The sequence below is a fragment of the Crocuta crocuta genome, unplaced genomic scaffold (genome assembly GCF_008692635.1).
Source record: "Crocuta crocuta isolate KB4526 unplaced genomic scaffold, BGI_CrCroc_1.0 scaffold142, whole genome shotgun sequence".
NCBI lineage: Eukaryota > Metazoa > Chordata > Mammalia > Carnivora > Hyaenidae > Crocuta > Crocuta crocuta.
Window position 1 is genome coordinate 1,601,907 of NW_027528892.1, and position 27,286 is coordinate 1,629,192.

Sequence of the window (27,286 nt, forward strand, 5' to 3'; positions counted from 1 at the left end):
GTCTAAACCATCTAAACGTTTTATCCTTTCTCTTTGTGCGGAGTACTGTTTGACATGTACTTCCTCAGGCCATCGTTGAGATGACTGTCCACAGGTCCTTTGTTCTGTCCAGGAGCAACGTATATAAGCTGGCATGCCCTGGAATTGACCTTCTCCTGCCCTTGTTTTGAAATTTGGAGTTCTTCCTGCCTTCCTCAGTCCCAGCTCCCTGTTATCTATCTCACAGAGATTCAGCAAAATCTCCATGCACCAAAGACCTATCTTTAGGTTTTTGGTATTTAAAAGTTTTCATAACTTAGTCAAGCCAGGCCAGAAGCTGTTCTCCTTTAAGGAATGTTCAGTCAACACGGTCTTTTGAACTTGAGTTAGAAGTTCCCACAAGGACACCAAGTCAGTAAGTCAGCTTTTCTCAGAAGTGTCCCCAGAGAGACACAGTGGTGGACGTGGGGATAGCTCTATCCTAACTCCCGCTTCCGTGGCCTGACAGCCAGCCGCAGTGCTTCATCGCGGTTTTAGGTAATTCCACTTCTGCCTGCCAACTGGCTTAGCAGAAACTACATTTTTAGGTGCTAGCACTGAATTCGTATGCATGGCTGTGGAATGAAGGGGCAGGATGAAGGAAGTGCCCGCCCCAAATGAAGCTGGCCAGATGTGTTTAAAGCAAAAAATGCAAGATATCAATAATTTTTTAAAGTTTATTTTATTTTGTTTTATTTTTAAGTGTTTATTTAATTTTATTAATGTTTATTACTTAATGTTTATTTTTGAGAGGAGAGAGGCCGAGCATGAGCAGGGGAGGGGCAGAGAGAGAGGGAGACACAGAATCTGAAGCAGCTCCAGGCTCTGAGCTGTCAGCCAAGACCCAACGCGGGGCTCGAACCCACAAACTGTGAGATCATGACCTGAGTTGAAGTTGGCACTTACCCAACTGAGCCACCCAGGTGTCCCAGAGGTTATTTTATTTTATTTTTTAATTTATTTTGAGAGAGAGTGAGCGAGCAGGGGAGGGGCAGAGAGAGGGAGAGAGAATCACAAGCAGATTCCACACTGTCAGGGCAGAGTCCAATGCAGGGCTTGATCTCAGAAACTGTGAGATCATGACCTGAGCTGAAATCAAGAGTCTAAAGCTTAATCTACTGAGCCACCCAGGTGCCCCAGCAGGATTATCAATAATTTTAAGCCACTCTCAACTGAATATTTATCTCTGTAATCATATCATTCTCCCTTAGGTGCTACTAAATCCTTGTTTTTGAAGAATTTTTTTTTTCCCCTCTGGCGATTTCCAAGTTCACAATCCCAGGGCAAAATGGCTGAATCTTTTTTTTCGGACTTTGGCTTGTTGTGGTACCTGGAGGAGCTCAGAAAGGAAGAGTTCTGGAAATTTAAGGAGCTCCTCAAGCAAGAGCCTCTGCAACTGGAGCTCAAGCCGATCCCAAGGACCGAGTTAAAGAAGGCTTCAAGAGAAGATCTAGCAAAGCTGTTGGGCCAGCATTACCCGGGAAAGCAGGCCTGGGAGCTGACACTGAACCTATTTCTGCGGATTGGCCGGCGTGACCTCTGGACAAAGGCTCAGGAAGAGATTGGAAGTAAGTGCAGGAGGAAGACGGGGTGGGGGCCTGTGGAGGAAGGTTGGCTCACGGGGACCTCATGAAAATGAAGGTGGCACTATTAAATCAGCGGCCACCTCCATCAGGTGAGACCGTGTTGTGGGTCAAGGGAGCCCTGGAGGTCATGGAATTGTAAGGCACCGCTGGTCATGCGTGGGCCAGTGAAGGCCTGTGGGTGCGTGGTGTCTTGTTCGTCGAAGGGTTTTCTCCCCATTTTCCTGTCGGGAGCTGAGCCCGTGCTACTACGAGGGATGCCCTGAATCCTCATTACCAGGTGTGCTGAGGTGGAGTTCCATTATGGTAGCTGACTGTACTTTTGAGTAGACCTGCTCCAGGACGAGGCGGAATCCTGGCATTAGAGACTAATCATGGAGAGCGTATGTCCCCAGCACTACAGTAAGCGCTGCTGCTGCCTGGTACCGTGTTATTCCTGCCACTAGCCTGAGGCTTACACACGGCAAAACCATGGTCCCAACAGCATTCCCTCATGTTAGACGACTTTTCCAGCAGGGACAGGTCTGACTCCAAGTCCCTTATTTTTTTATTCTTTATTTTTTAACACTCATCTTTGAGAGACAGAGAGTAACTTGAGAGACAGAGCATGAGAGAGGGAGGGGTGTAGACAGAGAGACACAGAAGCCGAAGCAGGCTCCAGGCTCAGCTGTCAGCACAGAGCCGAACGTGGGGCTCGAACTCACGAGCTGTCAGATCATGATCTGAAGTCAGATGCTTAACCGACTGAGCCAGGTGCCCCCAAATCAGTTATTTTTTGACTCATGGATGGTATTTACACCCTCTTCTGGAAGGTACTCCTTTAAGAAAAAAAAAAAAAAAAAAAAAGATCGGTTGAGTTTTAAGTCCTCGCAAACAAGGAGACAAAATGTCAGACATTTTTTAAAAAAGTATTTCTCATTCATTCATTCATTCATTCAGAGACACAGACAGCACAAGCCGGGAAGGGGCACAGAGAGAGCAGGGAAGAGAGAATCCCAAGCAGGTTCCACACGGTCAGTGCAGAGCCCATCATGGGGCTCAAACTCACAAACCACGAGATCATGACCTGAACTGAAACCAAGAATCAGTCGCCTAACCAATTGAGCCACCCAAGTGCCTCCAGACAATTCTTTTTTTTTTATCAAAAAAATTTATTAATATTTTAAAATTTATGTCCAAGTTAATATATAGTGTGATAATGACTTCAGGAATAGAATCAAATGATTCCTCACCTGCATATAACGCCTAGTGCTCATCCCAACAAATGCCCTCTTTAATGCCCATCACCCAATTAAGCTCATCCCCACACCCACGTCCCCTCCAGCAACCCTCATTTGTTCTTTATATTTAAGAGTCTCTTATGGTTTGTCCTCCTCCATGTTTTTATATTTTTGCCTTCCTTCCCCTATGTTCATGTGTTGTGTTTCTTAAATTCCACATGTGGGTGAAATCATACATATTTGTCTTTCTCTGACTGACTGACTTCACTTAGCATAATCCACTCTAGTTCCATCCACATTATTGTAAACGGCAAGATTTCATTCTCTTTTTTTTTTTTATATAGTTTATTTTACTTTTGAGAGAGAGAACAGAGCATGACGGGGGAGGGGCAGAGAGAGAGGGAGACACAGAATCTGAAACAGGATCCAGGCTCTGAGCTGGCTGTCAGCTAGCTATCAATGCAGCCCTGAAGTGGGGCTTGAACCCACAAACTGTGAGATCTGAACTGAGCCGAAGTCGGACACTTAGCCGACTGAGCCACCCAGGTGCCCCAAGACTTCATTCTTTTTGATCACCGAGTAGTATTCCACTGTATATATATATACCACATCTTTTTTATCCTTTCATCAGTCGATGGACATTTGGGCTCTTTCCATACTTTGGCTATTGCCAGACAAGTCATTTTTAAAAATTGACCTTTGATACAGTAACTGAAAGTTGCCAGATGCTTTGCCCAATTTTGCACATTATTCTCTCATGGATTTTTATCTACTTGTGGAGTAGATGTTCCGTTTTGGTAAATAAGCCAAGATTCGGATGGATTATAACGGTCCTAAAGTCTCACAGTGCAAAGTAGTTGAACCAAGGCATGTCTCCTGGTTTGCAGACACATCACACAGTGGCTGGACTGTCAGTTGCTGAGGCAGTTCCCAGGCGGTCAGCTTGCCACACGCCCGCAAATGTGGTCTGTAAGGACAGAATGAGCCCCGATGGATTTAGAAGGTTTATTATTCACCACACAACAGGAACATGAGATTTACGTTTACATCAGTTCCTCTTGTCCTTTGAGTTTCTCAGGGGGTGGAGGGGCGGAGGGTGGGTCTGGAGGTGGTCAGATGGGCCTGTGTCACAGTTGAGGACCCTGGAGAGCCAGACATCCCCGTCTGCACTGACAGATACAGGGCTTGACCTCACTAACTAGGAGATCATGACCTGAGTTGAAATCAAGAGTCAGATCCCCCCCTTTTTTTTTCTGTGTGTGTGCAAAAAGGTGATTTTATTAAAGCATGGGGACAGGACCATGGGCAGGAAGAGCTGCGCTGTAAGTGTGGGGGGTGACTGTTGTATGGAGTCCGGGAGATGAAGCCAAGAGGGACTTTCCAAAGAGACTTTCACATGCTACAGACTCACTGGAGTCCTAGCTGTTGTCAGGCTCAGGTTGTTTTTCCCTCCAGCAAAGCATTAACATTGAGACAGTAGGGAGTTACTGGACTTTGGGCTTTGATGGGATTGTCTTTTTCTGGTAAACTGGTGGAGACTCTTATCAGTTTAACCATTTGTTTTCTTTCTTTTCTTTTCTTTTCTTTCTTTCTTTCTTTCTTCATTTCTTGCTTTCTTCCTTTCTTTCTTCCTCCCTTCCTTCCTTCCTTCCTTCCTTCCTTCCTTCCTTCCTTCCTTCCTTCCTTCCTTCCTTCCTTCCTTCCTTCCTTCCTTCCTTCCTTCCTTCCTCTTTCTTCTCATTTTCAGGTAGCTGGGAGTGTTCAAGGAATATCACACAGGTCCCACCTGGGAGAGGGGCAGTGCTAGTTCATGTTTTGCCCTCAGCCTTCCTCACGCTCCCTCATCATATCCCTGCTGAACAATTTTGACCTTTAAATCTTTAGGGTTGTTGAAGGTGGAAGGTCTCATCTTCTGTAGCTTTTTCCTGCTGAGTAGGGTGTAGAAAGAGTCAAATGCTTAACAAATTGAGCCACCCAGGTGCCCTGAACACCTGATTTTAGAAACAACTCTTCTTTTGCTCCAGAGAGGAGGACCATCACTACATTCCAAGAATGTTTTCTAGTCCTACATCCTTGAATAAAACCATCAGTGCCCTTTGCTTGGAGGACATGCAGAAATACCTAACCTACTGTGGCATAGATTTCTCCAATGCAGACTATGGTCCTTGACCACATTTGTCATTTTATTTAACCTCCCGTAATTTGTTGCCTTGAACATGGAAGGTACATTGTAAGAGTGGGTTGAAAGAATGATGGTTCAGGGGTGTGTTTCTGAAATGAACCTGCAGTCAGCATGGTGGAAAAAAAAATAGCTTAGACCTTACGGTTTCAAATCAGATAGATGTAGGACAGACACCTGACCCTAGTATTTATTCACTAGTGCAAATTAATCAACTGACACATTTTCCCTCTCTTTTTTTTTTTTTTTTTTGTAAAGTGGGAGTAGAACAAATCTTAATGGGTTGTTGACATGGAAGACATGGTATCCACAGTAACATTCTCAGTCTTGGTTCCTGACTCTCAGTAAATGATAGTGGTTATAGGATACTTTACTGGGGAACACCCCCACCCCCACTTCTGGTTTTAAATGTAACTCTGAAGCATTTACACTGTCTATGGCCTTGTAGCTGTGAGATAGGCTTCTGGTTTTGGTCAGGTGCTTCCATGGACATGATGATTTAAGATAGACTATGGTCCTAACAAAAACAAAGTTAATTAGCCTGGCCATCCGTGGACATGCCATAGTCTTCACACAGGTGATCAAGTAAATCTCTAGGGTCATTCTGAGTGTCAAAGAATGAGTGTGCTCCTTTTTTTAAATTATCTGGTATTCTACCCCTGTCAACTCAGATAAACCAAACCCATACAGAAATCACATGAAAGAAAAATTCCGTCTCATTTGGGAAAAGGAAACCTGCCTTCCAGTTCCCAATGATTTCTACAAAGAAACCACAAAGAATGAATATGAAAACCTGAAGGCCGCATATCCCGCCAGCCAGGCTGGAGAGCCCACACCCACGGTCGTCTTGCAAGGTCCAGAAGGGATTGGGAAAACCACCCTTCTGAGGAAAGTCATACTGGACTGGGCAGAGGGGAGCCTATGGAAGGACAGGTTTGCATTTATCTTCTTCCTCAATGGCTGTGAAATGAACACCATCACAGAGACGAGCTTAGTGGAACTCATCTCCAGGGACTGGCCTCAGTCTTCAGAACTGATGGAGGACATTTTTTCCCAGCCAGAGAGAATCCTATTCATCATGGATGGCTTCGAGGAGCTCAAGTTTGATTTGGAGCTTAAGACTCAGTTGTGCGATGACCAGAAGCAGCGGAAGCCAATGCAGATTATCATGAGGAGTTTGCTGCAGAGGAAAATGCTTCCAGAGTCTTCTCTCCTTGTCGCATTGGGAACCATGGGCATGAGAAGATATTATTTCCTGTTGCAGCATCCAAAATACATAGTCCTCTCAGGACTCACTGAGAGTGAAAGGAAGCTGTATTTCTACCATTTCTTCCGTGAGAGAAGCAAAGCCATGAAAGCCTTCAGTTTTGTGAGGAGCAATGTCCCGCTCTGTGTTTTCTGCCATAATCCTCTTGTATGCTGGCTGGTCTGTACTTGTGTGAAATGGCAGCTGGAGAAAGGAGAAGACCTTGAGATTGTGTCCGAAAGCACAACGTCTTTGTATGCGTCCTTTTTAACTAATGTATTCAAGTCAAGAAATGAGAACTGTCCCCCGAAGCAGAGCAGAGCCCGACTGAAAGGCCTGTGCACCCTGGCTGCAGAGGGAATATGGACTCGCACGTTTGTGTTTTGCCATGGGGACCTCAGGAGGAACGGCGTATCTGAGTCCGATACCTCGATGTGGGTGGGCATGAGACTCCTTCTAAGGAGCGGTGACTCTTTTACCTTCATGCACTTGTGCATCCAAGAGTTTTGTGCCGCCATGTTCTATCTGCTCAAACAACCCGAGGATGATCCTGACCCGGCCATTGGAAGTGTGACCCAGCTTGTAACAGCAGGTGTAAGTCAAGACCAGAGCCACTTGTCCCAGACGATCACATTCTTGTTTGGAGTTTCTACTGAAAAAATAACCAACATGCTGGAGACATCCTTTGGTTTTCTCCTGTCCAAAGTGATAAGACAGGAAATAACCCAGTGCCTTAAAAGTTTAAGTCCGTGTGACACCAATGAGGTGGTGGTGAATTTCCAGGAACTGTTCAGCGGGTTGTTTGAGACCCATGAGAAAGAATTTGTAAGACAAGTGATGGATTTCTTTGAGGAAGTTAATATTTATATTGGTAACATTGAAGAATTGGTGATATCTGCATTCTGTCTGAAGCATTGCCAAAATTTGCAGAAACTTCACCTGTGTGTAGAAAATGTCTTTTCGGATGACTCTGGATCCATCACAAAGTGAGTCTCTCTATTAATCACCTCTATCCCTACCCTACACGCACCATACTTGTGTCTTGTTTTAGTTCCCAATGGGTGCTCCATGGATCCTTACACTTAAAAAACAGGGCTTTTGTGATCAGAGACTTTGCTTTGAGTTCTGGCACTGCCATTTTCTAGCTGTGTCCCCATGAGTGGTGACTTACCAAGTTTTTCCACCTGTATAAAGAAGGGTAACACTTTACCTACTTCATGGGGCCAGTATGTGGTTGAAAGTAAGCACCTTTTATTGTTGCCATGACCATGCTTTTCTCCCGATAGCTTTTAAGCATATCCTGGTTTTTCCCCTGGGAAGGGACTCTTGGAATCTTGCACGTGGTTTCCTCTGGATTTCACCTGTGGGCTTTTCCTCTTTACTGGTCTGACCTGTATCTTTTCAGCAGCTGGTTCAGGTTACCAGCTCACACTTTAGCTCTCAAATACATATCACCTTTTGTGGTCACATTTTTGGTTTTTAGTTTTTAAATTGAGGTGTAGTTGATGTATAACATTATGCTAGTTTCAGGTGAACAACATCATGGTTCAGTATTTTTAAATTTTTATTTAAAAAATTTTAAAGTTTATTTACTGAGTGGGGGAAGGGTATAGAGGGAGGGAGGGGGAGAGAGAGAGAGAGAGAGAGAGAGAATCCCAAGCAAACCCCATACTATCAGCACAGAGCCCAATCTGGGACTCAAGCTCATGAACTGCATAATCATGACCAGAGCCAAAATCAAGAGTTAGAGGCTTAACCAACTGAGCCCCACAGGCACCCTATAATTCAGTATTTAAAAAAAAGATTTTAACATTTATTTTCGAGAGAGAGAGAGAGACTTGAACCCATGAACCATGAGATCATGACCTGAGCCAAAGTCAGATGCACCCAGGGACACCTTATTTTTATTTTTTTAAGTTTATTTATTTTTGAGAGAGAGAGAGAGTATGAGTAGGGGCAGAGAGAGAGAGAGAGAGAGAGAATCCTAAACAATCTCGGCACTGTCAGCACGAAGTCTGATGTAGGGCTCTAACTCCCCAACCTCGAGATCATTTCCTGAGCTGAAACTAAGAGACACTTAACTGACTGCACCACCCAGGTGCCCTGAGAACTACTTTTTTTTTTAATGTTTATTTATTTTTGAGAGAGAGATAGAGACAGCGTGAGCAGGGGAGGGTCAGAGAGAGAGGGAGATACAAAATCCGAAGACAGGCTCCAGCTCAGACCTAGCTGTCAGAACAGAGCCCAACACGGGTCTTGAACCCACAAACCGTGAGATCATGACCTGAGCCGAAGTCAGATGCTTAACTGACTGAGCCACCCAGGCTCCCTGAGAACTACTTTTTAAAAGTAAACTCTAGGGGCGCCTGGGTGGCTCCGTTGGTTAAGCGTCTGACTTTGGCTCAGGTCATGATCTCACGGTTTGTGGGTTCAAACCCCACGTCAGGCTCTGTGCTGACAGCTCAGAGCCTGGAGCCTGCTACAGCTTCTGTGTCTCCCCCTCCCTCTGACCCTCCCCTGTTCACGCTGTCTCTCTCTCTCTCAGAAATAAATAAAAACATAAAAAAACAAAAATAAAAGTAAACTCTACACCCCACATGGGGCTTGAACTCGTGACCCCAAGGTCAAGCGTTGCACACTCTATGGACTAAGCCAGCAGGCACCCATGATGAGAACTTTTAAGATCTCCTCTCTTAGCAACTTCCAAAAATATAATATAGTATTATTAACCATAGTCATGACCATGCTGTACATTACATCTCCATGACTTTGTTTTGTATCCATATGTTCATATTTTTGGATGCAGTTTCCCATTTTACAGATGGATAACCAAATAGCAACCTCCATTCACACAACAGTCAAATATTATTGCCTAAAACATGAAGAAATGGAAGCTGAATAAGACTGAGTAGCTTGTCTAGGGTCATATAGCTAATAAGTGGTTCAAATGGGGTTTGAGCCCAATTGCTCTGGCCTCAGTGTCCACTTTCTTAGCCACTAGGCCATGTTAATTCAGCCAGCTTGGCCTTCCCTGTCCTTGTTCAGGCCCAGTGTCCGCTGGGGAGCTTTGAGGGGCTCTGGGGATGGTGTCTGCTTGTTTGGAGACTGTTGAATTGCACTGAGCCACTGGAGGGTCATGGCCTTTGTCTCCCTCAGTGACAAGGAGAAGCTCTCCTTTTGGCAAGACCTTTGCTCTGTGTTCACTACCAACAAGAACTTCCAGATGTTGGATTTGGACAACTGCATGTTCGACGAGCCCTCCCTGGCAACTCTCTGTAAAGCTCTGGCTCATCCCGTTTGTAAACTCCAAAAATTCGGGTAAGTTGGATGTTAACCTGTTCTGTAAGCAGTGGAGTTTCATTCTTTCTACTCTGGCTGTTTGGGAAACACCAATGCAAAGCACAAAGCTGCAATCCAATGGCTCAAGACATATTTTGGGAGCATGTTCCTTGATACCAATGTTTTATTGAGCAAGAAGCAAACTGTTGGCAAACAGGGGACTTTAGGACTGAATATGGTCAACGAGCTTGGTTTAGCCATTATAGGTCAGTTTCCACACAGGAAATGCTTTATTTTCTGGGGTGGGTGACCACCATTGGTTCTTTCTTCTTCTTTTTTTTAATGTTTATTTATTTTTGAGAGAGAGTGCATGCATGAGAGAGAGAGCAGGGGAGGGGAAGAGAGAGAGGGAGACACAGAATCCTTAGCAGGCCCTAGGCTCTAAGCTGTCAGCACAGAGCCTAACATGGGTCTCGAACCCATGGACTGTGGGATCATGATCTGAGCCAAAGTTGGCTGCTTAATTGACTGAGCCACCCAGGCGCCCCTCACCATTGGTTCCTTCTTGCCTTGTGTAGCCTGTTAGTAGGAAGCTTCAAGTTCACACTGGCATGAAGAAAGCCTAAGTGTTTAGAGCAGATTCCACATCCTGGGGACATCAGTCTTATGTTTGGGTTACATGACCATGTGTGTTTTGGTTTGGGGGTATGTAAAACTGAGGCATCCGTTTTGGTTTCTCTTCAACAGATGTTTTAAATGTAGTGGTTGGAGAGCTGTAGAGGGAAGTGGGTAACATTTGCTCGGATGATGATGGATGGAGAATAGATGTTTGCCAGGTAATGAAGGGACCTATGGGAAAATACCCTTCAGTTATTGGAGAAATGTAGTAAAAAATAAACCTAAAATAGCCAAACTATAGAAAAAGCCCAAATGTCCATCGACTGCTGGATAAAGAAGATGTGAGATATATATATGTGTGTGGGTGTGTATATATATATATATATATACAATGGAGTATTACGCAGCCATCAAGGAGAACAAAATATTGGGTGCCTGGGTGACTCAGTCAGTTAAGCTCCAACTTTGGGTCAGGTCATGATCTTGTGATTCGTGAGTTTGAGCCCTGGCTCATGTTCTCTGCTGACAGCTCAGAGCCTGGAGGCTGCTTCAGGTGTCTCCCTCTCTCTATGCCCCTCCCCCACTCATACTCTGCCTTTCTATCTCTCAAAAATAGATGAAAACATTAACAAAATATGGGGTGACTGGGTGGCTCAGTCGGTTAAGCATCCAACTTTGGCTCAGGTCATGATCTCATGGTTCATGGGTTCGAGCCCTGCATCGGGTTCTGTGCTCAGAGAACAGCTCAGAACCTGGAGCCTGTTTCAGATGCTGTGTCTCCCTCTCTCTCTCTGCCCCTCCCCCACTCATGTTCTGTCTCTTTCTGTCTCAAAATTAAATAAAAACAAAAAAAAATTAAAAAATAAGAATGAAATCTTGCCATTTGCAATGATGTGGATGGAGCTAGAATATATTACGCTAAGTGAAATAAGTCAGTCAGAGAAAGACAAATATCCTAAGATTTCACTCATGAATTTAAGAAACAAAACAGATGAACATGTGGGAAGGAGGGGAATTAGGAAGAGAGGGAAGCAAATCACAAGAGACTCTTAACTGTAAAGAACAATCTGAAGGTTGAGGGAGGGAGGTGGGTGAGGGATGGGTTAGATGGGTGATGGGTATTAAGGAGGGCACTTGGGATGAGTGCTGGGTATTGTACGTAGGTGATGAATCACTGAATTCTGCTCCTGAAACCAATATTGCACTGTATGTTAACTAACTAGAATTTAAATTTTAACAAAGGAAAAAATCATGACAAAAAAAAAAAGAATAAGCATAGAGACTAGGCAGCATTTATAGTATAGAGCTGGCTGCTTTAGGCATATTATCTGTGTTGTTTCCTTTTGATCCTCCAACGGTCTCACTGTCACCTCGGTGCAGATCATGCACAAAAGCACAGAGGAGCACACGTCCACTCCCTGAAGCTTCAGGTTTGCCTGGGCCATGCTCTCCTCTTCACTCCCAGAAGCTGATCTTTTTCAGCTGAAATGTAACTCTTCCTTCAGCTCAAAGCTCACTTCCTCAGAGAAAACTTCCTGAGCTCCCAAAGCACTTTATATACATCTTATTGGTCATAGTTACCACACATCTAATTATTGACCAATGCCTTTGTGCAAAAGAGTTATTGTAACAGGTCTGAGGCTGTTGTCCCTAGAAAGCCCGGTTCACTGGGTTGGTTGTTGGCTGACCTGTTTGAACCTAGAATCTGGGGAGAATTTCCACACCCTGTTACGAGGAGCTCACTCTTCCCTCACGGTGTAAACATTGTGGTTTATGCTGAAGACGTGCTTTCCTTCAGTGAGTGTCCGTGTCTCAGCGGTGTCTCCCGATACTACGGGCACCCCTGTCTACTCCTTGATGGCTGGACAGCCGGTCTCACCCTGACTGTGCGGATCCTCCCCGATGGGCCCCCCACTGCCCTCCTCTCCCTCCATCTCTGGAAAGGAGGTGCCGTGGGTGTTGTTCACTCCATTAGGAAACCACTCTGCCAAAAATCGCAGAAGTTGTGATTTCCCTCTTCTGTCTGTTCTCATCTGTGTTTTCCTTTTCATAATTCCCATGCCTGTGGCACAATATTTACGTGTTTTAGTCCTTTTCATTTCTCAAAGTTGACCAGGAGGGGAGAAGCCAGGGTGTGTTCAAGTCATGACCCCATGACATGTTATGTGGCCTATATTTATGAGCACAGATAAATAAGCATAAAATATAAAAACACAAATAAAAATATAAAACTGCAGATTCTGTATAAGCATAATATGTATATGGTTTTTAAAAATCAGAGCCAGGGGGCGCTTGGGTGGCTTGTCAGTGAAGCATCCAACTTAGGCTCAGGTCATAATCTCAAGGTTCATGAGTTCGAGCCCCACGCGTCAGGCTCTGTGCTGACAGCTCAGAGCCTGGAGCCTGCTTCAGATTCTGTCTCTGTCTCTCTGGCCACCCCCTGCTTGTGCTCTCTCTCTAAAATATAAAATAAAACATTACAAAAAATTAAAAATCAAAGCCAACGTGTCCTGGTCATGTTCCAGGCACCACAATATGTTTTCATTTTGTAACCATCATCATCATGGTACTCTTTGTTTCATGAAGAAACCAGACCCCAAAGAAGTGAATTTGCATTTGCCCAACCTTGCAAAAGAATCCAGGAGAAAAGCAAAGATTCAAATCCAGTTTTCTCTAACCCTGGAAACTGAGTTTTCAACAATTCCAGATGTGGTCTTCTTTTTTTCTTATTTTCTCCTTAAAGAACAAAGTTTAAAATTTTTTTAAAATCTTTATTCATTTTTGAGAGAGACAGAGCGTGAGTGGGGGAGGGGCAGAGAGAGAGGGAGACACAGAATCGGAAGCAGGCTCCAGGCTCTGAGCTGTCAGCACAGAGCCTGACCCGGGGGTTGAACTCATGAACCATGAGATCATGACCTGAGCTGAAGTTGGACAGTTAGCCAACTGAGCCACCCAGGACCCTCAAAACCTTAGTCTTTAAACAAATGGCTCCTTTCCTTGGGGGAGTGTGATTCTTCTTGGAGCATTAATTCAAATACGTGCATCCCTGTTGTATGTCAGCCTCCAGGCTGGACCCATGGGTGCAAAGATGCATAAGCATGGTGTCCCTGTCCTGACAATGGTTAGGATTTAATATGGGATGACTTTGGTTCACCTCCCTTCCAGTATGGGTGGTGGTCTGCAGGCACGCAGGGACTGGGAGGAAACAGGAGAGAGCCCGGCAGCCGAGCCTCTGTGTTTGTGTGCGATCTGAAAATCCCAGGTAGAGAGTTTGCCGTGGGAGTACCAGGACATCTACAGTGCTGTGAGCCTAAGCGTGGCAGGCAGGTGGGGGACTGTGTAAGAGGTAGCTTCCTTTGTGTTTGGACTCAGTTGCATGAGTTTCCACATCTTTTCTAGGTATAATTTTGCTTCTTATCTTGGAAATAGCCCGGACTTCTTTGAGGCCATTCTTCACAACCCTTATCTGAAATGCCTGAACCTGCACGGCACGCGACTCTCCCTCGTGAACGTCAGGCAGTTGTGTGAGACGCTGAAGCACCCAGCGTGCAGCGTGGAAGAGCTGATGTAAGTCTCGGCTTGTCCGCGCTCAGTGGGGTTTCTTCTCCAGCATGGAATTGGTAGCGGAATGTGCCCGTTTCCTTCCTGCTTCAGCCTTTGTCCCTCCCTTACTCTGAAAAGTTTCCGTCTCGGCGTCTCCAGATCTCAGAGGAGCGATCTCCACACCTCTCAGGAGGTTTGTCCCTGCTTTCCCTTCTTTGGTAGTCACTTGGATTACTTCTCGTGGACGGCTTACCTTCCTCTGGTTCTGCCCTCAACCACCCGTGCCCAAACCAGAACTCCATTTTCCCTCCTGAAGATCTTCGTAGACACTTAAAATGAGAAATTATATTAATGATCACAAATGTACTTCTGTGAATCTGGTAGGTGACAACATTGAAGCCAGAGGGAAAGTGATTTGCCCCAGATCATTGCTTCCTCTTGAAAATTATCTGGGCTGTCCCTACCTACCGTAGTTGGGTGGTTTCTAGACATGATCAATCCTTTTTTTTTTTTTTTTTTAGCAGAAAGCAAAAGGGGGATGTAATTGAGAACCAAATCATTAAACCACCTGGAGAATATTGTCTTCTCTCCCCTGGTTCAGTGCCTCTTCTTTGCTGGAACAGTTATAATTGAGAGATTCAAATACCCAGGTTAACTGTAACTTGGTCAAGGTTCATCGAGAGAGAGGCACATTCCATGCATGAGATATTTGAACAGACAGGCTTTCTGTAGATCCTCTTCCTCATTTGAACTCTTTCCATATCATGACTTTTTTTCCCCCCACTCTGGTTCTCTCTAGTGATGGGGAACTTAGAAAATTCCTTAGTACTTTGCTCCATTTCATGTTAGGCCATTTGTATTGGGTTTTAATATTTCACATTAGCATAAGACTTGGGGAACAGATCTAGGAAACCATGGGTCAGGTGTAGACCTTTACTGCTAGAAGCTTTGCCTCTCAGGGGCAGACTGATTGTACTCTTGACTTCAGTTTGGTATTGGGGGTGGAGGCCCCCCAAGTCAGATTCTCCACAGACCAGTAGTTCTCAACAGAGGGCGCTTCTCTCTCTTAGGAAATGTCAGCATCTGGGCATTTTTGATGGTCATCATTGCCTTGGGAGGATGCTATAGGCACATAGCGGGTGGAGGTCAGGGATGCCGATCTCAGCATCCAACAACACACGGGACAGCGCCCACAACAAAGAATTTTCCAGTTCAAAATGTCAATAGTGCTGAGATTGAGAAACCTGTTCTAGCCTATGATATGCACTATTTTTAAAAAATATTAAAAACATTTTTTTAACATTTATTCAGTTTTGAGGGACAGAGCATGAGTGGGGGAGGGACAGAGAGAGAGGGAGACACAGAATCCAAAACAGGCTCTGGGTTCTGAGCTGTCAGCACAGAGCCTGACATGGGTCTTGAACTCATGAACAGTGAGATCATGACCTGAGCTGGAGTCATATTCTCAACCGACTGAGACACCAGGCGCCCCACCACATTGGTGCTTTTAAAGTCTGGAATGCATATGGCAGATTTGCTGGTGTGAGACTGGAAGCTGGAATATGGTCTATGGCCGCTCAAAGCCCGTGGTCCCATCCTGCAGCACGTGTCTCACACGCAGGTTGGGAAGGTGTGACATCACTGCAAAAGCTTGCGAAGATATTGCCTCGGTCCTGGTCTGCAACAAGAAGCTGAAGCTTCTCTCGCTAGTGGAAAACCCTCTGAGGAACGAAGGCTTGCTGATGCTGTGTGATGGCCTGAAGCACCCAGACTGTGCCCTGGAGACACTGCTGTGAGTCCATCTGGGGAAAGTGGGCTCTGGGGAGACTGTGGATATGTGCACATGGACCCATCAATAGTCAAGGCAATCAAATGCTCACTGAGGTAGGCTGCAGAACACAGTCTATAGTAGGACCTGCTTCCCCATGCCTCAGTTGCCCCATCAGTAAAATGGAGCCAATACAGCTCCTCCTCCATAGTGGCACCATGGGGTTGAATTCAAGAGTTGGAGACCCACCCTTAGATGCTTCATGTCTCCTTGAGAGCCCAATAAATCCTGGTTATCATGAACAAGGACCATGCCTTAGATACGCTGGGTGCTGGGGGAGGGACAAGGCATTCATTTGGTCCATTTAGGAATAAGGTCCGCATGTCCTAGGTTATTACCGGGATCCTCCAGAGCTGCCATTTCTCTCCTGCTGCAAATACGTACAGTGAAGTGCTTCCTCTGCAGTGGGTGGTTGGTCAGAGCAGCAGGAGGGCAGGGCCCCTGTTTGCCCAGTGAGGCCACATGGAAAACTTCGTGTAAAACCAGGCAGAATGTTGTGGTGTTTCCACGTGGGGCAGGTCACCACATCCGTGGGCGTGCATGAGCAGCCCAGACACAGCTGTGTGTGTGTGTGTGGATGCACATGCATGTATGTGTGCATGTAGACCTGGGCATCACACACACACACACACACACACACACGGTGACCTTTGAAACAGGAGAGGGAAGGGATACTACCACTGAGATGACATTCTAGACTGTATCTAGAAAATCAACAGTAAAAAATACATTCCAGGAACATTAAACACTGAAACCAAACTATGAAATAAAGAACCCCCTCACCCCCCACTTTGATCTATAAAGATTAGAATGAAAATCATCAGGGGTAGAAAAGAAATGACCTATTGGAAGGTGGAAAGATTTCGCTATGAAATAACTGGCTGATGTTATACAATGAATAGAATTAGCGTGTACTTAACGATCGGTAATTAAAATGGGCCGTATTTTTCTAAAGGATTCTTCAAGATCCATCACTCAACAGGGCTTTTGGTTTGTTTTTTATTCCTTAAAAGTACATAGAATTTGGGGCACCTGGGAGGCTCATTTGATTGAGCATCTCACTCTTGATCTCAGCTATGGTCTTGATCTCAGGTTTGTGAGTTCAAGCCTTGTGCTGGGCACCGTGCTGAGTGCGAAGCCTATTTAAAAAAGAAAAAGTGGAGGTTAAGAAACAAAGCAAACAATCAAATGAAGGAAAAAAAGAGGCAAACATCACACTCTTTAGTAAAAAAAAAAAAAGTTTATTTTTGAGAGAGAAAGCATGAACACAAATGAGCAGGGAAGGGGCAGAGAGAGAGAGAGAGACAGAGACAGAGACAGACAGAGACAGAAGATCCAAAGCAGGATCTGCACTGACAGCAGAGAGGCCAGTGCAGGGCTCGAACTCACGAACTGTGAGATCATGACCTGAGCCAAAGTTGGATGCTTAACTGACTGAGCCACCCAAGTGCCCTCAGACTCTTACTGAGAACAAACTGGTGGTTGCAAGAAGGGAGGTAGGTGGCCAGATGGATGAAATAATGAAATATGTGACAGGGATTAAGAGCACATTTACCATGATGTGCACTGTGTAATTTACAGAATTGTTGAATCATTTTATTGTACATCTGAAGCTATTATAACCCTGTTTGTTAACTATACTTCAATAAAAAAATTTTAAATGAAAGACTACTAAAGATTCAGGAATGTCACTAGTAATTTTAAAAGCAAAAATGTTCAACAAAATAATCACCTTTATAAAAAATGTGCAAAATTTTAAAATATATTCCATGTGGCCAGGATTCTGCCAAACAAATTTATACTATGATTGGAAGCATTAATTTGTTGAGTTTTTTATGTTCATATGTTAGCAAATAAGAAAGTGAAATGAAAAGTCTTAATAGTAAGCCTCGGCATTTCAAAAAAACATTTTTTTGAGGCAAGGTAGTAAAGTCAACATAACTTGAAATGGCAGAAAGTATAAAGAATACAAGTGGAGATATTTAGGGAATATATAGGGTAGTGAAACCACTGGAGATTATATTATGCAACCACTAATGTATTAATGAATTTTTTAAAATGTTTTATTTATTTCTGAGAGAGAGAGAGAGACAGTGTAAGCAGGGGAGGGTCAGAGAGAGAGGGAGACACAAAATCTGAAACAGGCTCCAGGCTCTGAGCTGGCAGTCAGCACAGAGCCCGACACGGGGCTCAAACCCACAAAGCGTGAGATCATGACCTGAGCCAAAGTCGGACGCTCAACTGACTGAGCCACGCAGACGTCCCTAATGAATTTTCAAAATACAATAAAATGCTTGTTTTATTGAAAAAAGTATGAAGTACGTGCCCATTGTCTGATCTCAAAAGTGAGAAGATGGCAAGGAAACCCCATCATAGATGAGCAGTGTTTGTTTATCAGGGACTCGTGCTTGCTTCCTGCCAGAGTTCACGCTCAGGGGTCCCCTGAAGCCCAGGCAAACAGCCAGAGTGAGTGAGGGGCTGCGTGGAGGTGCTGGTGAGCTGGACAGTGCCTGCCCCTCCCACACGGGAGTTTGTTTCCCGCCATGTGTCTTTTGCCACATGACCATCTGCCATGCAATTCCAGGTAGCTGGCTTGTCTGTGGGAGGTAGAAGTATGGAATTTCATGTGAAATCTCTTGGTTCTCACATGTTGACCAGTAATTAAAAAAACAAACAAACATGTTAAACGTAGTATCAACTAAACGCACTGCATCCGGGGGTCACATTCAGTTGTGAGCTGCTGGTATCTTATGCTTCCTGCTACTTTCCAAATTTCCAACAGCGGGCATGCCAGAAAAATCACATTAAATACGACATCGTGCAGCACATCTCACCAAATGATCAGCACAACATGTCACTAGAAGGGATGACTTGGGCTAAGGTCACCTAGCCGGTGGTGACCCGACTTGAAACTGGAATCTGAGACTCTGTTCCCAGTTTGGGACGCCATGTTCCGTGTTCCACATTCCTGCTTCTGTGTTTGTGCAGCTGCTTGTGTGTTCTAATCCTCTCATTTTCCTCAAGTGACCATGGAGTATGAGGAATGACTTGCATGTGGCTTCATGCAAAGATTACCAGATGGAGCCTGAGCGGGTTAACAAGTTTGTGTGTGTGTGTGTGTGTGTGTGTGTGTGTCTTTGCAGGCTGATGTGCTGTGGCCTCACCTCTGTGGCCTGTGACTACATCTCCCAAGCCCTTTTGTGCAACAAATCCCTGTCCATTCTTGATCTGGAGTCAAATCTCCTGGAAGATAATGGAGTGGCATCTCTTTGCGAGGCACTGAAGCACCCAAATTGCAGCATCGAGCAGCTGTGGTAGGTCTGGCTATGGTTTGCATGAATGTCAGAGTTTGCTTATTGGATATCAGCACCCTGGAAAGGAAACAGGAAGGGGGAACATCAAGGGGTCTGTTGAAAAAAAGCAAGGCTGAATGGTGACCCTGCCCAACACTTGCAGGCGCGTCCAGGGGTGCCGACATGTGTGAGTCTTGACCAGAGAGCCTGACAGGTCTTGGGTAGGACGTGCTGTTCTGGAATTGGGCCTCTGGCCTCAGGAAGATGAGAAATGGAATCCCGAGTGCCTTGGGCTAGCCGATGAACATGTGGGGGCGCCTCTCCTCTCCTCCAGTGTGACGTGAGGATGATGATGTTTCCCATGTTGAAGAATTGAGGTGACTAGTGGGAGTAGTGCACATAAAGAATTATTGCCAATGACTTACCCAAAATAAGCACTGCATAAATAGTGGCAGGAGGCATAGCATAGGGATTGTTGCTTCTACTGGGCACTGGAAACTCTTCTGGGTAGACAAGATGATGGATTAGTAAATGAAACACTGTAATGTCTCTGTTTCCATGGAAGTCAATTTTATGGTGTCTCTCTATCTCTCTCTCTCTCACACATACACACACACACACACATACACACACGAGGGTGTGCTGCAGGTATGTGTGTATATATCATGGTTTCTCAATCTTAGCACTATTGACATTTGGCCTGAGTCATTCTTTGTTGTGGGAGAGTGGCTGTGCTTTGTAGGATGTTTAACACCATCTCTGGCTCCTACCCACTAGATGCTGTTATACCTTCTCTCCCAGTATGGTAGACCAAAATTGTCTGCGGGCATTGCCCAATGTCCCCCCAATGTCTACACATGTGTATGTGTCCATATACACACATGTGTGCATATCAGACTCATGAATATATGTAGACATATGTTAGTGGGTGATAAGTACTGTGGGGAGTTGGGGACGCAACAGAGACTGGGGATATGATACTATATAGAATATTGAGAAAGGTCCTCACCAAAGGTGATAATAGTGCAGAGATTTGAAGGTAGTGAGGGAGTAACCCCACTGATACTTGGGCAGGAGCATTCCAACCAGCAAGAACAGGAGCAGAGGCCTTGGGGGAGCAGATACGGGCAGCAGAATTGCAGCCCAGGATGTTGGGCAGGAAGGTGGAGGAAGTAGCACCATCATCATCTCAGAAATACCTGGGCACTTCTTCCTCGGTATGCATAAATGAAAATAAGCTAAGCCGTGCAAGATGGGACCTCATGATTGTGTATTTTCTCCCCAGGCTGTCGGATTGTTACCTTACTTCCCTTTGTTCCAAGGACCTCTCTGCTGTTCTTGTTTGCAATGAAAAACTAAAGACTCTGAAACTAGGAAGCAATGATCTACAAGATGCTGGTGTCAAGGAGTTATGTAAAGCCCTGAAGCATCCGAACTGTAAAGTAGAGACTCTCGGGTGAGTGTTCACTGATTACCTTTATGAGAAGGCTTACCCATTTCAGGAATAAGAAAGGCTAGAGGACTAGCGGTACTTAGGAGAAGCAAGTTTAAAAACATGTGTGTCTGGGGGCGCCTGGGTGGCTTAGTCGGTTAAGCGTCCGACTTTCGCTTAGGTCATGATCTCGCGGTTCGTGGGTTCGAGCCCCGCGTCGGGCTCTGTGCTGACTGCCAGCTCAGAGCCTGGAGCCTGTTTCTGAGTCTGTATCTCCCTCTCTCTCTGACCCTCCCCTGCTCATGCTGTCTCTCTCTCTCCTAGAAATAAATAAAAATATTAAAAAAAAAAAAAAAAAAAAACAAACATGTGTGTCTGGAATGATCTGATTAGTAAAATGCCACACCGTGAAGCCAGGGGTTACTCAGCTTTGACTCTATTGACATTTGGGACGGAATAGCTCTTTGCTGTGGGGGGAAGGGGAGTGTCCTGTTCGTTGTATGACGTTCAGCTGTATCCCTGGCTTCTCTCTATCTCTGAGATGCCAGTAGTACTCTCCAGGTGTGTCAGATGTCTTCAGATGTTGCCACATGTCCCCCAGGGGACACAGTGGTCCTCGTTGAGAACCAGTGCTCTAGACTGTCAAGCCTCCTGCTCACAGGCATGGAATTGGCATCTCACAGTGGTATGCCTTCTGGCCTGCCACAGCTGGTGTTTCCCTGTTGCAGGCTGGAAATATGTCACCTCACCACTGCCTGTTGTGAGGCCCTGGCCTCGGCTCTCACCGGCTGCAAATCACTGAGGAACCTGAACCTGGACTGGATTAGCTTGGACCACGACGGGGCAGTGGTGCTGTGTGAAGCTATGTGCCATCTGGACTGCACTTTGCAGCGGCTTGGGTGAGTGGACGCCATTTCCCTTGCCGGAGAGTGACCTCAGAGTGAGGGAGGTCTGTGAGGGAGGGAGGTTTTCACTAATCTTGGCATGGCTGACATTTGGGTTGGAGGGTTCTTTGCTATGGTGGTGCCCTGCGCATTGCAGGACGTTGAGCAGCATGTCTGGCCTCCCCCTGCACATTACATGCCCATCATACCTTGCTCTGGTCATGGTGATAGAAAATGGAAATGTTGGGGCGCCTGGGTGGCTTAGTCGGTTGAGCGTCCGACTTTCGCTTAGGTCATGATCTCGCGGTTCGTGGGTTCGAGCCCCGCGTCGGGCTCTGTGCTGACTGCCAGCTCGGAGCCTGGAGCGTGTTTCAGTCTGTGACTCCCTCTCTCTCTGACCCTCCCCTGCTCACGCTGTCTCTCTCTCCTAGAAATAAAAAAATAAAAAATAAAAAAAATAAAAAAAATAAAGAAAATGGAAATGTCAAAGTTGCTAAGAAACAAGATTTTAATTGTTCTCACCACAAAAAAAGAAATTATAATAATGTGACATAAATGTTGTTAGCTAATGCTAAGTTGGCAATATATAGATGTTACAAACCAATGTTGTATATTTTAAACTTATCCAGTGTTATGTATCAATGGTATCTCAATAAAATAATAATAAATTAATTTTAAGATAATTAGTTAAAAAAGAATAGCTATGGCATCTATTCCCTGAAATAAAACACAAATGTCTCCCGGTCCTGTCAAATGTCCTCTGAGAGACAAAATTGCCCCAGGTGAGAACCACCGCCTCACTGTAAACACCATCTCCTGCTTATATTGCCCATAAAGATGTAACCTCAGCTTGGATGTGGTGGATGGGTCTATAAAGGGCTGAGAATTTTGACCCAGAGCACTTTCCTAGAAGGGTAGCAGTCAGTGTTGTTCTGAACATCATATTTGCATGTGAAGTATATGTATTTGACATCTGTAGAATGAATATTTGGGTGCCCTCCGTATGCCAGGCCCCTGGATGACATGCTGAGGAGGAACAGAATGATTTACACCCCTGTTCTCCACATTCCTATCCTCTCTCCACATGTTCGAAATGATTTTCCCAGTCGCTTCTAGGGAAGAATGGATTGGGAGGAGGCATTGGGATGTGGAGAGGCAAACAATGATGCATGAAGTCAAGAAACTGTGGTCTCCACTTTCCTAGGCTGGACAAATCTGTATTTGATGAGGAGACTCAGATGCTGCTGACGGCTGTGGAAGAGAAGAATCCCCACCTGACTATTTCCCGTCAACTCTGGGTCAACGAAGAGTACAGGATCAGGGGTGTGCTCTTCTGATGGGGAACACCTCAAGTAATCTTCTCACAAAGGCTTTTCCTTGGTCACAGTGGGTGTTCTCATCCTGACACACCCTGTCTTATAAACTGTAATTCATGGCCGTGGGGCTGTGATTTCAGACCCGCCCCCTTACAGTGTCCTAGCGATACGACAGTGGAATGTGACTCAGTGTATAAGTGTCATCTGTGCCTAAGTCCCCACACCCATCTTTAAAATTCCCATCCTACCTTGCAGTATTTAGAGGAATACATTAAATGGATAAATACTTTGGAAAGCATGACTTTATTTTCTTGGTGGGTGTGTTGGGATATAGGCACTTGGATTTGAGGGAACCATAATCCCTTGACAATTTTGACTTAGAAGTGATGGTAGAAAGTGTCCATAGATTATAGATTTTATTGCTGTGACTACATCTAGCATCCACCCAAACTTTCCATTTTTAGTTTGTGCAAATTTAGATTTTTGTTTTGTAGTCAAATAATAAAAATATATTTCCAAGTCTCTACTTATCCTTTGTTTTAATTTTTTAAATATTTATTTATTTTTTGGGAGAGCTCAAGTAGGGGAGGGGCAGAGAGAGGGGGACAGAGAATCTGAAGCAGGTTCTGTGCTGACAACAGCAAGCCTCATGTTGGCTTGAACTCATGAACCGTGAGATCATGACCGGAGTTGAGGCTTAACTGACTGAGCCACCCAGGTGCCCTTCTACTTAGCCTTCAGACCATCGTACTCCAATAGCTTAAAAAAATTCAGTATTCTTTGAGCACCTGGGTGACTCAGTTTGTTAAGCTTCTAACTCTTGATTTTGGCTCAGGTCATGATCTCATGGTTCATGAGATCGAGCCCTGTGTCAAGCTCTGCACTGACAGTGTGGAACCTGCTTGGGATTCTCTCTCTCCCTCTCTCTCGGGCCCTCCCCCTCCCTCTCAAAATAAATAAATAAAAATTTAAAAAATTCAGTATTTTTTTCACATGCATCTACACAGTTTAATCCAATGTTAATTCTTTATCAAATATACATAAATACCTCATTGTTTAATTAAACATGGCCTGATTTTCTGTTGCCTCTACCAGAAATTATTCATGCCTTATTGACCCTATATAGAACTTAATTTTGATTGAATATTATTTTTAAAACTTTTAGCAAAAATTTAAAAACTTTATTATTTTTAAAATTGTTTATTGTTTAATTTACATCCATGTTAGTTAGCATATGGTGCAACAGTGATTTCAGGAGAAGATTTTTTAATGCTCCTTACCCATTTAGGCTATCCCCCCACCACAAACTTTTAGCAAACTTTATTTTTCAGAGCAGTTTTAGATGCACAGCAAAATCAAGAAGAAGAGATTTTCCATACTCCGACCCTATTTATGCCCCTAGTTGATCTAAGGAGTTGACAAATCAGTCACGATCCCTATTGTTGCCATTGCTTTATATTTTATATTTATATTTTAAAAATAAGAAAATGCAAAAGCATATAGAATATGCAAAACAATCTTGAAAAATAACTAATTGACTTGCCATAATTAATGTTCATAGGATTGAGGGTCATTTTCTTTTTTGTGAATTTCCTCTTTATTGTTTTGCCCAATTTTCTATTTGCTTTTTGGCCTTTTTCTTGATTTTAAAGAATCTCATGCTATCTTTCTACCTGTCCTACATATTACTTCTCCCTGAATCTTGTTTGTACATCCAGGAATGCTTTTTCCCAGGGAAAAGTCTGGAAATAAAGAAGGACAGCCTGGTTGACTGATGAGAGATGAGGGAGCAGTGCCCTCTGGGTGATTTGGGGAACAGATCACGACCTCCTGTGGAGGTACATGGACACTGGGGATGCCCGTGGTTTCGGAGGCAGGATAGACTAGCTTCAAGTGGGATATTCTCCAGGAGTAAAAGACGTGGGGCCATAAATGGTAAGAATTATCGTATTTAAGTCAAGGGAGAGACTAGGTTCCAGATCAGATGGAGATGCTCAGTATGAGCCAGTCATGGTGACTGCCTGATTCTGGAAACATGAGAGCACTGAAGAAAACGCCCATTTGGAAGTATTATAAAAGGGACCCCTGACCTAGCCTTGAGTTTCTTTTTTTTTTTTTTTAAATTTTTATTTTTGAGAGAGAGAGAGACAGCATGAGCAGGGGAGGGTCAGAGAGAGAGGGAGTCACAGACTGAAACAGGCTCCAGGCTCTGAGCTGGCAGTCAGCACAGAGCCCGACGCGGGGCTCGAACCCACGAACCGCGAGATCATGACCTGAGCTGAAGTCAGACACTTAACCGACTGAGCCACCCAGGTGCCCCCAGCCTTGAGTTTCAATTCTGCAGACGGCAATGCTGACTCTGAAGTTAGATTTTTCCACAGGGAGCACAGAAGCAGCTGCTCGTCAGGAACTTCCCATTAATTACCAGAAGTAACTGGTGAAGACTCGGAATGGGCATAAAATCTTCTCATTAGAGACACTCCAGGCTCTCCATGCAGACAGTGTCACCTAGACTACAGCCATTACCATGTCACCTCTGTCGGGAGGTCAGGTCTGGGGCCCTGTCCCTATAACTATGGCTCATCCTGATGGACCCTTCTCTTCACAAAGCTCTGGAGCAAAGACCAGCCAAATGTGTGCTTCCTTATGTTCAGTCTCCGAGCAAAACCCAGGAGACGGGAGTCTGCAACAGGAGAGGAACTCAGAACTGGGTTTGTATAGTAGCGTTGTCGAGGGCAGGTGCTAACCCTGCCTGTGCTCTGGCTGGGCCGGTGACTGGTGGACATATTTTGGGGAGTGTCCCCCGGTGGGACCACAGTGGGAAGATTCACTGCAGACCTCTACGTGCTAGAGTCCCTGACAATGAGAGAAAAAGAAGATGGGGATCTCTTTGGAATCTGAGCCAAGCTTTGGATGACCAGAGCCACTGACCTCTTAACCATGTACAAAAATCTGCTTATTTTCTCAGACCTAACAGATTTTTAGGCTTGTGTGTATATACAAGTAGAAAACTCATGTGTAGAGTTTGGGTTATAACTTCAAAATATTAACAATAAGGCCCATTGACACACACATTCATGTACAAACAGATACAGAGAAAAACAGCCTGTGGTATAATGATATTATGATTTAATGACCCCGTTTTTTTTTTCCTTTTTGAAATCCTACTGCCATTGGATGCAATTGCCTCATTATCCCTCCAGAGATTTTTAGGGGGTCATTTTTCTTTATTTTGTGTTTGTGTGTTTGTGTGTGTATGTGTGTGGCATCAAGGAGAGAGAAAAAATGTGAGATGAATTATATTTAATTGTGTTTAATTTTCAGAAGTAGTTTGGAGGAACATACCTGATCTATTCTTCCTTTGGGTCTAGCAATATGTTTTCCTCATATCCCTGGTAGTGATAGATACTCAAAACAAGGGGAAAAATACTACCTATCATAATCATAATTTCTACTATTACTCTTGGTACTTATTTTTTCTTTTTAACTTTATTTATTTTGGAGAGAGAGAGACACACAGAATGTGAGCAGGGGAGGGGCAGAGAGAGAGGGAGACACAGAATCTGAAGCAGGCTCCAGGCTGTGCTGACATCAGGGCCCAATGTGGGGCTCAAACTCACAAACCGTGAGCTCATGACCTGAGCCAAGCTCAGATGCTTAACTGAGCCACGCAGGGACCCCTTTTAACACTACATGGGAACTAACGAACTTCTGGTCACTGCGATCAACAGTTGACATAAAAATCCCATGTGTGTTCACTCTGAGGACACTTCAGGGTCATATTGTATATTAAGAAGGCTACTGATTTTTTTCTTCTCTCCAGTCACTCTTATGAATAATGTTGAGTTCTCAAAATCTGACAGTTGATTTTCTTGCAATTTTAAAGAGTTAGATAATCTTACACATTTGAACATGGGTTTGCATGTTCCTACTTCATTATCTTAGGTTAATGAATTATGGTGATAGGACAACTCTTCAATTCCAAAAGGGGTACAGTGTGCCTGTCTCCCTTCACTGATTTATTCACTAAAAGCATGTTTATTTAGCACTTCTTGTGTGTCAATCATATTTCTTTTTTTAAAACTTTTTTAATGATTTATTTATTTTTGAGAGAGAGAGAGAGACAGCGTGAGCAGGGGAGGGTCAGACAGAGAGGGAGACACAGAATCAGAAATAGGCTCCAGGCTCTGAGCTAGCTGTCAGCACAGAGCCCGACGCGGAGCTCGAACCCACCAACCGTGAGATCGTGCCCTGAGCCAAAGTCGGCCACTTAACCAACTGAGCCACCCAGGTGCCCCATGTGGGTCAATCATATTTCTTAAATAAGACAGGCACGGTTCTTAGATTCATGGTAATTTACATTCTGGCAAAGAGGTTATAAAAGTAAATAGAAATATTGGGGCGCCTGGGTGTCTTAGTCGGTTAAGCGTCCGACTTTCGCTTGGGTCATGATCTTGCGGTTCGTGTGTTCGAGCCCCGCGTCGGGCTCTGTGCTGACTGCCAGCTCAGAGCCTGGAGCCTATTTCTGATTCTGTGTCTCCCTCTCTCTCTGACGCTCCCCTGCTCACGCTGTCTCTCTCTCTCTCTACTAGAAATAAATAAAACATTAAAAAAAAGTGTTTTAAAAAAAAGTAAATAGAAATATGAAGTAATAATTTGAAATTGTGAATTGGTGTCCGTGGCCTGCTCTCCAGGTTGAGTTGCCTATGGAATATGACTGTGTCTCCCTTTTCCAAAGAAGAAAAGGCCCAGGATCCCTTTATGAGGTCACGTAACTAGAAGAAGAGTCCGTATGTCAGCACGAACACAGCCTGGCCTTCACTCCAGACCACCCTGAAGCCCTCACC

At 44.6% G+C, this 27,286-nt stretch overlaps 1 protein-coding gene across 1 annotated transcript; it reads left to right on the forward strand.

The window, feature by feature from the left end:
• Positions 1–1,306: 1,306 nt before the first annotated feature.
• On the forward strand, positions 1,307–22,712 carry NLRP9 (NLR family pyrin domain containing 9). The gene is made up of 9 exons (XM_077756908.1): positions 1,307–1,586; positions 5,672–7,232; positions 9,403–9,564; positions 13,543–13,710; positions 15,308–15,478; positions 18,658–18,828; positions 20,093–20,263; positions 20,968–21,138; positions 22,328–22,712. Exons 1-9 carry the CDS (start codon positions 1,307–1,309, stop codon positions 22,458–22,460), a joined length of 2,988 nt encoding a protein of 995 aa, XP_077613034.1. The 3' UTR covers positions 22,461–22,712.
• The last annotated feature ends 4,574 nt before the right edge of the window (positions 22,713–27,286 follow it).